General features: G+C 43.9%; 1 protein-coding gene across 2 annotated transcripts in view; it reads right to left on the bottom strand.

Annotated features, from left to right (window-relative positions):
- Positions 1-232: 232 nt before the first annotated feature.
- smpx (small muscle protein X-linked) overlaps positions 233-14679 on the bottom strand; it is a 17029-nt gene continuing 2582 nt past the window's right edge. For both annotated transcript variants that reach the window (XM_084326429.1, XM_084326428.1), the window contains exons 2-5: positions 7133-7192; positions 4441-4527; positions 3223-3383; positions 233-732 (exon numbers count right to left, since the gene is read on the bottom strand). In XM_084326429.1, coding sequence (XP_084182555.1) covers positions 3231-3383; positions 4441-4527; positions 7133-7168 — 276 coding nt within the window. In that variant the 5' untranslated portion in view covers positions 7169-7192 and the 3' untranslated portion in view covers positions 233-732; positions 3223-3230. The remainder of the gene's footprint in view (positions 733-3222; positions 3384-4440; positions 4528-7132; positions 7193-14679) is intronic.

Raw genomic sequence — 14679 nt, 5'->3', positions numbered from 1 at the left:
CACATGGACACACACTCTTTGTGTCACACCTCCTTCAGTGTATGGATCTAGAGAAGGGCTTGGCAATTTATCGAACCAAGATTTGATTTATTGCAACATTTTGCTGAAGAAATCCATGTATCTCTGGCCACCATTACTATGAAAGCACAAGACAATTGTTGGAATTTCTAACAAACCATTACAAATGACCTCAAACAACATCATGAATCTCGGTGTACATTTGTAGCTAGAAATGAAATAACATAACTTAACAGAAAAGCATTATTATAAATCAGTGATACATTTTTCTTTCTTTTTTTTTTTACATTCACAACAAGGAAGAAATTATTGTCTTTAGCTTAAACTGCATTTTCTGAACAAGGCATCAGTTGAATGAATAATGGTTTCAACCAATTATGTGTTGTCATGGTTACAGTCTCTTGAAGCTGATTTGTCAGTAGATAAAGAGGGCGATCACAGTAACTATTGCTTTTACAGAGTAGATTCCTCATTGTCGGGTGCTTGAAGTCGATCTTCACTTGATGGTTGGAGCTGCTGTGGTGGGTGGAAGACAGTTCATGGTTGCTGCTCGTCGATTGTTGGTTGAGTGGTGTTATTTGCTGCCTGTCCTTCGATTGACTGTTTTGAATTATTACTGTTGGGATCTGATTTGGTACTCTTCAACGGTAAAGGACAAGCCCCTGTCTCGACAGATACCCGCCTTCCACTGAGGTCCTCAGCCAGGGTTGGATCCTGCAGGGAGGAGAGGGAGACAGAGTGATGTTACATGAGCAACAGGTCTTATCACTCACTGTAGAGACAGTGTAGGACTGACTGTTGGCCTGATAGAGACAGTGTAGGACTGACTGTTGGCCTGGTAGAGACAGTGTAGGACTGACTGTTGGCCTGGTAGAGACAGTGTAGGACTGACTGTTGGCCTGGTAGAGACAGTGTAGGACTGACTGTTGGCCTGGTAGAGACAGTGTAGGACTGACTGTTGGCCTGGTAGAGACAGTGTAGGACTGACTGTTGGCCTGGTAGAGACAGTGTAGGACTGACTGTTGGCCTGGTAGAGACAGTGTAGGACTGACTGTTGGCCTGGTAGAGACAGTGTAGGACTGACTGTTGGCCTGGTAGAGACAGTGTAGGACTGACTGTTGGCCTGGTAGAGACAGTGTAGGACTGACTGTTGGCCTGGTAGAGACAGTGTAGGACTGACTGTTGACCTGGTAGAGACAGTGTAGGACTGACTGTTGACCCTGTAGAGACAGTGTAGGACTGACTGTTGTCTCTCTCTTTATCACCCTCTCTCTTTCTCTCTCTCCCTCTATCTTTCTCTCCCTCCCTCTCTCTCTCTATTCTCTTTCCCTCTCTCTTTCTCTCCCTCGTTCCCCCTTTCTCTCTCTCCCCTTTCTCTCTCTCCCCCTCTTTCTGCCCCCATCTCTCTCTCGCTCTCTCTCTCTGGTCACCATGTTTGGACTGTGGTTATACGCACCGCAGAGAAAGTCACAGCACAGACTGGCCCTCAGCTGCACACACGCACGCACGCACACACACACACACACACACACACACACACACACACACACACACACACACACACACACACACACACACACACACACACACACACACACACACACACACACACACACACACACACACACACACACACACACACACACACACACACACACACACACACACACACACACACAGACACACAAACAAACAAACACAAACACCTATACAGTATAAATAGAGCCTGACTAAATCCTTCCTGCCCACACACACACACACACACACACACACACACACACACACACACACACACACACACACACACACACACTCCTCCTGACCCAAACTAAAGGCTCCATAGCTCACAGTGACCCCCTGTGGTGAGCCCTGATCACTGCATGCTGTTACCATGGACACACATTGAGTTCTACAGTGTCAAATATCTGTGTGTTCACCCCAATCTCCCCCACGCTACTGTTTCATTGTTTGGATGCCGTTGTGGATGAATCAACAAATCCCTTTGACTCAACACATCATGTAGCCTACTGTTTAGACAAGACAAGGCATACAGGCCTTACTTATCAGCTGCAAACAGTTGAAGACTAGTGAGCTGCTGATCTGCAAATTGGAATATCACACTTTAACAATTCATATAGTACACAGTGTTCTTATTCTCATCGCCTGTACGACACTCTGGCATGCCTATGTATGAAGTGGGAGACAGATTTTGTGTGTACAGTACGGTACGCTTGTGTGAAATCGTGCCCCCAACTGAGCATTATATTATGTGTTATTATCAGTGACACATAAGCAGGACATGTGTCCTCACTCACAGAATATCACCTTTATACTGTTGCAGCCATCTAATATTTCTGAATGAATTCTCTGTGGTGGTGGTCTACAGTACACTACAGTATACCGCTGTGATGTCACAGATTGGGACGAACTCTTTTGGTTCTGGGAGACAGTAGGGATTTGAGACAAAGATTAGGGCTGGGTGTTGTTTGAAAAAGTCTGATACCAATACCTTGCATTTGACACTGCAAAGATCCTTTTTCCCCCTTTTTATTTTTTTTACCAAGAGGCTTTGCAGAGAATGTTTGTGTAGTTATTTTTCTTCCAGCATGGCCGCCTGTAACGTAGCAACCATTGTTTTGTACATGGTAATGGGAGAGGGGAGAGGCGCAGCATGTTGCCAAGGACTAAACCCGATGGAGAGATCTCGTTGGAGCCTTTAGGTCCCTAAAGGGGGTGAAGAGGAGTACGTAAGTGAGGAATGGCAGATACAACGGTTGCTATGTGCAAAACAACGGTTGCTATGTGTTGAAGAGGAAAAAAATATATATAGAAATGAGATATTAGGCATTTTCTTTTGAAAGTGGTTGCCAGTGGTTACAGGCAGCCATACTGGAAGAAAGAGAACGACACGCTGAGACCACAACGATTATTTCTTTAAAGGACTAAAGCTCATATTATCTTTAATATACTGTGTATATGCGTTGTTTATGTTAACTTTGTTGGACACAATTATGTAGGTTGTAGTGATTCTTTGTATCATGAAACATTTTCAATGTTTTCTCAAAATTCTTTGATTCCGATTAGTGTTATTGACTTGATTCAGTTGATACCTCGATGGCACACCCAGCCCTAACAGAGACTGACCCGCAGCAGTGTGATATGAGTAAGAAGAGGGCCTTGGTGTGTTTGTCACTTTGTGCTGACCTGTGGCGTTAGTCCTTGGTGACCCATCGCAGTTCACTCTTGACATTTTGCAGCTCTGACAGGTTGACCGCCGGCCCGGGGAGCTTCACGGCGCCGGGCAACGCCTTCTTCTCCTCCGGCGTCTGGGCTGTGGCCTGGGGGAGGGGCTCTGGGGAGGGGGCCTGTCGGTCAAACAACAACCACGTCAGTTTATTGAAACCGATGATGGGTTGCATGAGCCATAGAGGTGATTGGGTAATGCCCCAACTGTGTAGGTGAGGTTGGGAAGTAACTGTTTTTGGATTACAGTAATCTGATTAGAAAATAATGGTGACTGTAACCCATTACAATCATTGTAAACAAATAAATTAAAAAAAGGATATTGTAAATTATGATAAATCAGATTACAGATACAAAACAACAACGGACGATTAGGCCTATTTGTTGGATTACTGAAGCATCACTCTATAATAATTGAAACAGCGGTCAATAATGGTAATGATAAAAAAGATTATTTTGAATAGGATTAAATTCTAAAGAATTTCCTGGTTCACTTCAAAGTAATCCAAAAATATTTCTATATAATCGATTGTCGGTGTAATTCAATGGATTACGGTATACACCGGGTATATTTTTGGCAGGTAATCAGTAACATACCTGTAATGCATAACATTTTGAAAGTAACATTCCCGACCCTAGAAGCCTTGTGTACTATATATATGAATACTGAATACCTATGGGGAAAAAACAACAGCAACGCCTGGTGGATACAGCAACATAGTGGGCTTCATGCCCTCCTCACAAACAGACACATATCTCAGCTACACTGTAGGCCTCCCCACATCTAGACCCGTGTCTGGTTGAGAGGACCACCCATTGTTCAGTGTTGCTAACCTGCGACAGGGCTACTGAACTGCCCTCACAAGGGTTAGGAGAACATGTACAAAGGTAAATAACAACATGAAAAACAATCAGAAACCAACTACTAAATCACATCATATAATAAAGGGATAGAAACACAAGTTGAAGCACATTATTTCCATTTACATACAGTGCTTCTATGTCACAGGATGTCTAGATCTACTCAGTGAACGAGTATGAGAAATGAACTCTTTGAGTGTAAGTGTTTGTTGTTGTTGTTGTTGTTGTTACATAACGTATAAGTATGTACAGTATGTACTGTAGGGTCAGGCAGCCTCAGTGCTTTGTGTTTCTGTTGGTCTGTGTACAGTATCTTACCTCTTCTGTGTCTACTGTCTCCTCTCTCCTCCTGACAGGATGTCCCGCCCCTGGACGCAGAGCACCCATCGGGATGTTCAAATTAGCCTGATGGACAGCAAGGACAGCCAATGAGGAACACTCCAATTTCCTCAATGTGCGTGCGTGTGTCTGTCTGTCTGTCTGTCTGTCTGTCTGTCTGTCTGTCTGTCTGTCTGTCTGTCTGTCTGTCTGTCTGTCTGTCTGTCTGTCTGTCTGTCTGTCTGTCTGCGTGCGTGCGTGCGTGCGTGTGTGCGTGTGTGAGTGTGTGTTGATTTCCATACAGACACAGGAGTCTTTATAGAGCAGGAACCAACCAGGAACTGGTGTTCATAATCAAAGCAGAGGGTTTTGAGGAAAGAGCAGCAATGCACACACGCATACACACACATACACACGCATACACACACATACACACGCATACACTCACACACACACACACACACACACACAACACGCACGCACGCACGCACACACACACACACACACACACACACACACACACACACACACACACACACACACACACACACACACACACACACACACACACACACACACACACACACACACACACACACACACACACACACACACACACACACAGAGCCAAGAGTGACTCCTCTGGTTGATGTTTTGGTAATGCAGCCTGCGCTGAACCCATGTCCCCGGTTGTGATGTGTTTTGTATTGTACTGTACTAAATTGTACTGTATATATTATCCTCATATTGTATATTTCTACAGAGAAGGGTGTATGGGGGTGTGTGTCACCAACCCTGGTCCTGGAGAGGTGCAGGCTGTTAGAACCCTTAGAGATTCCCATGAGAGACTGTTTTCCCCAGAGACAAAGGATATAAACTCTTTAAAAACTCGCTATAGATTTACCTTATTTTCATGTTTCTACCTGAATTGAAAGTTCAGGATCAAGAAAAGTTGTGATAGGCCGGGTGTCATGACTCCCAGAGAAACCCATTCCAAACGACTCATGTCAACAACGGGGAAATGAGGTCGTCTTTCTTAATTCGTCAAAAGTGAGAGATCAGCAATGCAATATTGAATGGGAAGTGCTGGGCTAAATCCTTTCATTAACACAGCATGTTTGCTGAGATGCACATAGTACATATATTTATGTCGCTTTGGCATGGATTTATAATTAAATTATATTACTGAATTATATTAATATTCATATAAATTATGCTTAGTGCGGCAATCATCATCTTCTGACATTCCGTTGGGTGCAACCAAAGATGAAGCTCGCCTGACCTCCTGGCTCAACTAGCGGCAGGTGTTAACAGTTAGTGGTCATCTGGTCATCTGAAGGTTCCCGATTCGATCCCGACTCCTCCTCCCGGCATGCGTTGTCGAAGTATCCTTGAACGAGACACTTAACCCCCCCCCCCCCCCCTAGCTGCTCCCCTCCAGCACTTACTGTAAGTGGTTCACGACAAGTAAAATGCAGAAGAATAACTTCTCCTTGGGCACAACACTAAAGCCCCCTGAGCTGGGACCCTGAGCGATCGCATGGTCTACGATTTAGATTAATCAAAAGTTAGGACCAGTGTAGACACAGCCGCACATTTAATGTGCAAACGCAATTACATGGAATAAGCACATAACGTAGTGGTTGGGTCTGTAGTGTCCTCACTTCAGATCATCAGAATCTTACTTTAGGTATAGGATCAAGGGGTTCAACTTCTAAATGACAAGTGAACCACAATGAAACGGGTCTCGCTGTAAACAAGAGGATCCGGGTGACACACTCCAGGACAAGGGTTGTGATATTATTGAAACAGTAACCCTGGTGTTTGTACTGTACTGCTATTAATAATTCTCTGTCCTGCTGCCTACCCCATGGTTAGAAGAGACTAAAGAGCACAATGAAGAGAGAACATAGGACCCCGACATGCACACATAACAGAACCACTCGCTCACACACACACACACGCACGCACGCACACACACACAGAAACACAACTCTGCATCCCCTCGCCTTGCTAAAAAAAAGCACTGCACTAATGAAGCCTTGGTATTATGCACACTCTTAAATGAGATTAAAAAATAAAGATATACAGTATCTGCCTTTATGAATAAATACATTTAATGTGGAAATATATCTATATCTTCTGTGTGTTTTTTGTTATTGGAGCAAGCGGTTGGTCAAGTGGTGTCGTTTTCACATTGTCCCACGTGATACCTGAGCAATACACACATACAGGACATCACACTCGATACAATACAGGACATTACACACAATACAGGACTTTACACACATAAGGACATCACACACATACAAGGAGATCACACACGATACAATACAGGATATCACACACATACAAGGACATCACACACAATACAATACAGGACATCACACACAATACAAGGACATCACAGACGATACAATACAGGACATCACACTCGATACAATACAGGACATTACACACAATACAGGACTTTACACACATAAGGACATCACACACATACAAGGAGATCACACACGATACAATACAGGATATCACACACATACAAGGACATCACACACAATACAATACAGGACATCACACACAATACAAGGACATCACAGACGATACAATACAGGATATCACACACGATACAATACAGGATATCACACACGATACAATACAGGATATCACAGACACACGAAAAGCCTTTTACCTGAAGGGCCTTGACGTTGGACGATGGCTTGGACATATCGTCCGGGGAAAGTCCACTATCCTGCAGGAGACAGAACACAGGCATTCACCGTCTGAACAGGTGTGTGCGTGCATGTGTGTGTGTGTGTGCGTGTGTGTGTGTGTCATGGGGTATTGTGGCTCTCTTTCTGTAGTTTACAAGACCTGGGATAGCATTTCTGTTGCTTAGCGACTCTTACAGAGAGGGAGGCAGGTACAGGAACTGTCCTCTGAATCATTCATGAGAGACAGAGAAAGAGAGGGGAAACCTATACCTGCCGGGGAACCACTGAAGTGACAAGAGGTAAGACAAGCTAAAAGTAAGGAAGCATGGACCTGAATGTGTCCTGAGTTCTTTTCGACGACACCTTAAGCGGCGTTGAAAGGCTTTGAAAGAGTTTAATGATTGAATTCCTCTACATTTAAATGTGAACAAACCACAAAATAATCACATAATTATTTTATTTATAAAAAAAAAAGTGTAAGAACAGATTCTTATTTACAACAACGGCCTGGGAGAGGACAAAAGGACCTCTTGAAGGATAACAGGGAAAAGGGGACAACAACAAAAAAGAAAATGAAAAAAATAAATATATACAAAATAAATAAATAAAAAATAACTATCCAGATAATACTATTGGATACAGACGATACATACATCTCAGAGGTAAGGGAAATTATTCAAATAATAATAATAATCTAAAAAAAATCCCATTAGCTTTGGGTTATTTGTGAACAGTGCTCACTCTAAAAAGGTTTATGTATGACCGGCCTCCCCTCTCCCTGCCTCTCCTCTCCTCTCCTCTCCTCTCCTCTCCTCTCCTCTCCTCTCCTCTCCTCTCCTCTCCTCTCCTCTCCTCTCCTCTCCTCTCCTCTCCTCTCCTCTCCTCTCATGAGCGGGCACACACTCATGTCGCACACACGCACACTTATGGCCAAAGGAAAGGACACTTTAAATTAGAATAACAGGAACAGTGTATTGCACTACCAAAGCTAACTAGCATGTCCCATATGCTCTGTAAATAACTATGTACAGATACCGAGATGTCACTCCATGTAACCTGTTACCTGTTTACTGCACAATGTTGTTTTTTCATTTTTTGATTCTATTATATGTGTACCACTGTATTGCACATCGTTGCGGGCAAGACCACCCGCATTTCATTGTATACCTGTATGCCGTGACAATTAAAACTCTTGACTTGACTTGACTTCCTCTCCTCTCCTCTCCTCTCCTCTCCTCTCCTCTCCTCTCCTCTCCTCTCCTCTCCTCTCCTCTCCTCTCCTCTCCTCTCCTCTCCTCTCCTCTCCTGGCCTCTCCTCTCCTGTCCTCTCCTCTCCCTGCCTCTCCTATCCTCTCCCCTCCCTCCCTGCCTCTCCTCTCCCTGCCTATCCTATCCTCTCCTCCTCTCCTGGCCTCTCCTCTCCCTGCCTATCCTGTCCTCTCCCTGCCTCTCCTATCCTCTCCCCTCCCTGCCTCTCCTCCCCCGGCCTCTCCTCTCCTCTCCCTGCCTTTCCTCTCCTCTCCCCTCCCTGCCTCTCCTGTCCTCTCCTCTCCCGGCCTCTCCTCTCCCTGCCTCTCCTCTCCTCTCCCCTCCCTGCCTCTCCTGTCCTCTCCTCTCCCGGCCTCTCCTCTCCCTGCCTCTCCTATCCTCTCCCCTCCCTGCCTCCTCCCCCGGCCTCTCCTGTCCTCTCCCGGCATCTCCTCTCCCTGCCTCTCCTATCCTCTCCCCTCCCTGCCTCTCCTCCCCCGGCCCCCCTCCCTGCCTCTCCCCTCCCTGCCTCTCCTATCCTCTCCCCTCCCTGCCTCTCCTCTCCCTGCCTCTCCTATCCTCTCCTCTACCTGCCTCTCCTCTCCTCTCCCTGGCTCTCCTTTCCTCTCCCTGCCTCTCCTCTCCTCTCCCTGCTTCTCCTCTCCCGGCCTCTCTCCTCTCCTCTCCCTGGCTCTCCTTTCCTCTCCCTGCCTCTCCTCTCCTCTCCCTGCTTCTCCTCTCCCGGCCTCTCTCCTCTCCTCTCCCTGGCTCTCCTTTCCTCTCCCAGCCTCTCCTCTCCCGTCCTCTCCTCTCATCTCCCTGGCTCTCCTTACCTCTCCCTGCCTTTCCTCTCCTCTCTTGGCCTCTCCTCTCCCGGCCTCTCCTCTCCTCTCCCAGCCTCTCCCGTCCTCTCCTCTCCTCTCCCAGCCTCTCCTCTCCCGGCCTCTCATCTCCTCTCCCAGCGTCTCCTCTCCTCCCCTCTCCTCTCCTCTCCCTGACTCTCCTCTCCCAGCCTCTCCTCTCCTCTCCTCTCCTCTCCTCTCCTCTCCTCTCCTCTCCTCTCCTCTCCTCTCCTCTCCTCTCCTCTCCTCTCCTCTCCTCTCCTCTCCCGGCCTATCCTCTCCTCTCCCTGACTCTCCTCTCCCCTCATCTCCTCTCCTCTCCTCTCCTCTCCTCTCCTCTCCTCTCCTCTCCTCTCCTCTCCTCTCCTCTCCTCTCCTCTCCTCTCCTCTCCTCTCCTCTCCTCTCCTCTCCTCTCCTCTCCTCTCCTCCTCTCCTCTCATCTCCTCTCCTCTCCTCTCCTCTCCTCTCCCTGACTCTCCTCTCCCTGACTCTCCTCTCCTCTCCCTGACTCTCCTCTCCTCTCCTCTCCTCTCCTCTCCTCTCCTCTCCTCTCCTCTCCTCTCCTCTCCTCTCCTCTCCTCTCCTCTCCTCTCCTCTCCCTGACTCTCCTCTCCCCTCCTCTCCTTTCCTCTCCCTGACTCTCCTCTCCTCTCCCTGACTCTCCTCTCCCGTTCTCTCCTCTCCTCTCCTCTCCTCTCCTCTCCTCTCCTCTCCTCTCCTCTCCTCTCCTCTCCTCTCCCTGACTCTCCTTTCCTCTCCCTGACTCTCCTCTCCCGGCCTCTCCTCTCCTCTCCCTGGCCTCTCCTCTCCTCTCTTTCAGAACATATTAGATTAGATTAGATTAAACGTTATTGTCAGAGAACAACACAATTGTATGGGCAGCCTACTGTACATATTCGTCTACAGGCTGCGTAAAAAGATATGTTATATGTAATACTGTTCAATTCAGTTTCTGATTGTTGTGAATGTCCCCCTTTTAAAGTTGAGTTAAAAATGTAAATAAAGAGAGAGAGAGCACAAGTACAGATGACAAGTACAGTATGAGGAGGTAGACATATATATCCATAATTAATTATATGCCAATATTAAATCAATATGATGCTTTGCAGGGACAACAATTGCATTTCCAAAGAATATTAGGTTAGAACATTTTAACATTTATTCAGATTTAACATGTCTTCGGACTTTGTATTTAACATGACTTGTTTTTAACATTTAGCAAGTTTCTTCAAGTCCATTTATAATGCATTTTATTTTAGTTAAACAAGCCTAAAATGTTTAGAACGTCCAGTTGAACATACAAGTGATCATAAACGCCTGTCAGTTAAACTGGACATGCTAGGTTTGGTTAACAAAAAAATGCACTATAAATGGACTTGAAGAAACTTGCTAAAGGCTAAAAACAACTCATAATACAACACTCTTTCAAGTGACAAGCTCACTGTTAGAGCTGGTCCTCGCTCCATTCAAAGAGAAAATGTGCTGTTGTCAGAACGTTACTATGTGCATGTTACAATGCCCATCTTCTGCTCTTAGCTCACTTATTGCAGATTTATTGTGTAATTAATTAAAGATTATTACATTACTGTATTGTTAGTTTTTCGTCCTCAGACGACAGTACAAGCCTTTCATCGGTGTGTACTTGAGAGAGGTGAGTTTGCTTTCTACTCCAGCCTGCCTGTTATGAGCTGCTACAGTGCTGGATGAACATGCCTGCCTGCAAGGAGATCATTTTCAATATAGACCCACATTTTACTTGACTTGTTCTATTTCAAATTCATACAATGAAGTAGAAGATAAGCATAATAAATGCCTGGAGACTGGGTGAAGCTTGTCTGTCGAATTCACATGCATAAAAAATGATTGTCACAACTACCATGAGCATTTGTTTTTATTACACTTCATCCATATACATAGAGCCCACTGATTCATACGAGGGAGTTACACTAGGTTCCGGGAAATTACACACTAATTGGATGTGTCTTGTTCCTCATTGTCTTGTTTTCTTTAACTGTATCTACATCTAAATACCAGTTGAAACCGGTAAGTATTTTATATGCACGGATTCATACGAGGAAGTTACACCATAAATTCCAGGAAATTACACAGTAAATGTTGGAATGTTACACTCAGAATCCCCAATTGTTACTCCCTTGTTCCTCCCTTGCACTTCATCCATATACATAGAGCCCACTGATTCATACGAGGGAGTTACACTAGGTTCCGGGAAATTACACACTAATTGGATGTGTCTTGTTCCTCATTGTCTTGTTTTCTTTCACTGTACAGTAGCTACATTTATGTACCAGTAGGAACCAGTAAGTATTTTATATGTACGGATTCATACAAGGAAGTTACACTGCAAGTTCCTGGGAAATTACACTCTAAAAAGTGGGCTGTATTATTAAGTCTTACCAAAGTTTTTATCAGAATCATAAAGTGTCTTATGTTACATTACTGGTTACCCAGACATAATGGCAGATTTTATGGACAGTTTCAGTTTAATTTAATTGCATTGCTAGGGAACCGCTTGGAGCCAACTTTATTAGGAATAAAACACTACAACATAAGATACACTTTGGTCCATTTAGAATGTTTATGTTGTCAAGTTTAAAGTCTATAAATTCCTTGTAGGAATCATATCGAGGGCTTGGAGCAAAAGGGGTGTAAGTGACACCTCGGGCGAAAATGAGTTTTATATATCATTTTAAAGCTCTTGATGATCTCTATCAAATGGTAAAAAGATAAGTTCACTATAAATTTAACTTTTTCAAATAAAGGCTGAAAACATAAAGGCGTAAGTGGAAACCTTCAATTGAGTTTGGCGCAAAAAAGGCGTACTGTAAGTGCATTGAGCTTGGTGCACAAAAGGCGTAAGTGTAGGTCAAGTGCATTTACGCCTTTAGTGCACTGACAATTCATACAAGAGCTGCACTTATGCCCTTTAGTGCAGAAAAATTGCGCACTTTAGGCAAAGAAGACAAAAGTGCACTGCAGAACAAGTCTCACTGCATATAATTGGAGAATTTGATATACCCACAGATGATGAAGTGGAAAAAAAACATTATTCTGATGGTGAGGAAATGGCTGTATAATGGCAACATTGAATATAATGATATGTGGATTTAGACCATACACAATTCTTGTTTTGTACAGCAAGATGTAGTTTCAAGTTGTTCTTCTATTCCCCTACATGTTAAGTACATGTCATCACTCAAGTAACACCTTTTTCACCCAAGCTAATAGTAATGTCTCAAATCATCTATATGCCTCAATCCAAACTCTACAGAGATCTGGGTTCAGGTCGTGTCGGGTTGTGTCCACTGTTTGTAAGGCCTATGCCTTTGTACTCCCAACATTTACAACATAAACAATTATGCAAACTGTCTCAATGTCGGCTAGGTAAATATTAGGAATGGTAGAATGTAATTTCCATATTGCTCTTTTGTCGTCTGGCCTGTTTCAGTGTATAGTAATTTAAGCTACTTTCATTTAATTTGCATTGTGACTCTGTCTAGCCTGTAGACCTATATGTCGTGCTACGAGACGCTATTCGTCCTGCCTTCCATCCTGCCACCTTCAGTTCCCCTTCATCAACGTTATGAACAACATTACTCATATCGTCCCTCCGTCCCTCCTCCTGCCTTTCTGTGTGCCATTTTAACTCAACTTAAGGGGAACTACGTAGTGATGGGAATGAAGGCTCTTTGAAGGGAGCCAGATCTTTTGGCTCCATTCCTTTCCAAGAGCCATTCAAAAGTTTACTCAGTTTATCAGTCTTAAATCTAAATCTTTGGTTTATCCGTGGAATAATCACTAGGATAATGATAGGATAATATTTGGATCAGATTCAAACAAAGCTCCTGGAAACAAAGCCTCAAATCGTTATAATGTATGTATGATATCAAAGATGAGTGTGATATTAAGCGTCCAGCAAAGTTATGAAAAAAATAGGCCTATATTAAGGTGACAAGACATCCACGGTTTTCAGGGACAGTCCCTGAATTAAGTCACCTGTCCTCAACCATGTCCTGTCCCCGAAAACTTCCCCAATTCATTCTTACAGTAAAAAAAAAAAACGCTTATATCCTTATGATATCCCCTTATAGAAGGCAGAGAGGGAAATAAGATTGTAAATGAATCATGCTTGTTGCAATGGTTGCAATATTGGATTAAATTAAACTCTGTATTTTGCACTTGAATTGAGAGAGTGTGAGTTTTTTTTTATGCCACCCTCAGTGTATGACATTTATTATGTAAATAAACTTGCCTTGCCTTGAATGCAATTCATGCAATACTTTTAGAATACAAGTTTAGAAAATGTTTTATTGGCACAATAAAAAAACATGTATTATGAATTCTCCTATATAAGAGTATAAAAATAACAAACCAAGTTCCGTTCAAAATAACCGGATCGCTCACGAGCGCCACATAACTATAGAACTACGCCCAATTTCAAAATGCATACATATTATTGCTCTGGTCTAAGACAGTACAAAAACTCTCTCAAGTTTGCAAAAACTCAAACTTGTGATGTCGTCAAGTATAAAGTCTGAAGTTGCAACATAGACAACGAATAGAGGCCTTGCACAGAATGTTTGTGTAGTTCTCTTTCTTCCAGCATGGCTGCCTGTAGCCATTGGTACCACTTTCAAAAGAAAATGTATTTCCCAATTTCTGTGCAGTGGTAGAGTAGACAACAAATTATTAAGTTTATGTTGGTTAATATATTTCTCATAAATCAACACATAGCAACCGTTGTTTTGCATATACAGCAGCAACCATTTTGTCTTGCACTGCCATGTACAACATAATGCTTGCTATGTTACAGGCAGCCATGCTGGAAGAAAGAGAGCTATATAAACATTCCATGCAAGGCCTCTTTTGGGAAGGATTTTATAGGTGACACTGAGAGCACCCAGGGGAATGTTTATAGGTACATTTTAAGTTTCAGAACTGAGAACACTACTATAGAACAAAGCTTATTTAAAAAATAAAAAATAAAATCTATGGGTCCACAAAGTCTCCCATTCATTGTCTATGGAGCAGTTCCAGACTTATTACTGTACTCTCTGGATAGTCTTAAGACTTAGACATGGAAATAACATATTTTAATTAGAAAGTTCCCCTTTCCCTGCTCTTTCTACCAACGGTCCTTTCTTCACCTCTCTCTCTCTCTCTCTCCCTCTCTCTCTCTCTCTCTCTCTCTCTCTCTCTCTCTCTCTCTCTCTCTCTCTCTCTCTCTCTCTCTCTCTCTCTCTCTCTCTCTCTCTCTCTCAGTCTCCTCTTAGAGAGTTATTTCCTCTGCACCCCCCCGGCCCCCTCACTCTCTTGTTTGTCGTCGATAAACACTGATCTAAAGTGCTTCCTAACTGGAGACGTTTCCATGGCCTATTTGCTCTCTCTCTCCAAGTGGCTCGGAGCGGAGCCGTGT

This window comes from Notolepis coatsorum (genome assembly GCF_963971535.1).
Source record: "Notolepis coatsorum genome assembly, chromosome: 12".
Taxonomy (NCBI): domain Eukaryota; kingdom Metazoa; phylum Chordata; class Actinopteri; order Aulopiformes; family Paralepididae; genus Notolepis; species Notolepis coatsorum.
This window is presented reverse-complemented; position numbering and strand designations above follow the sequence as displayed.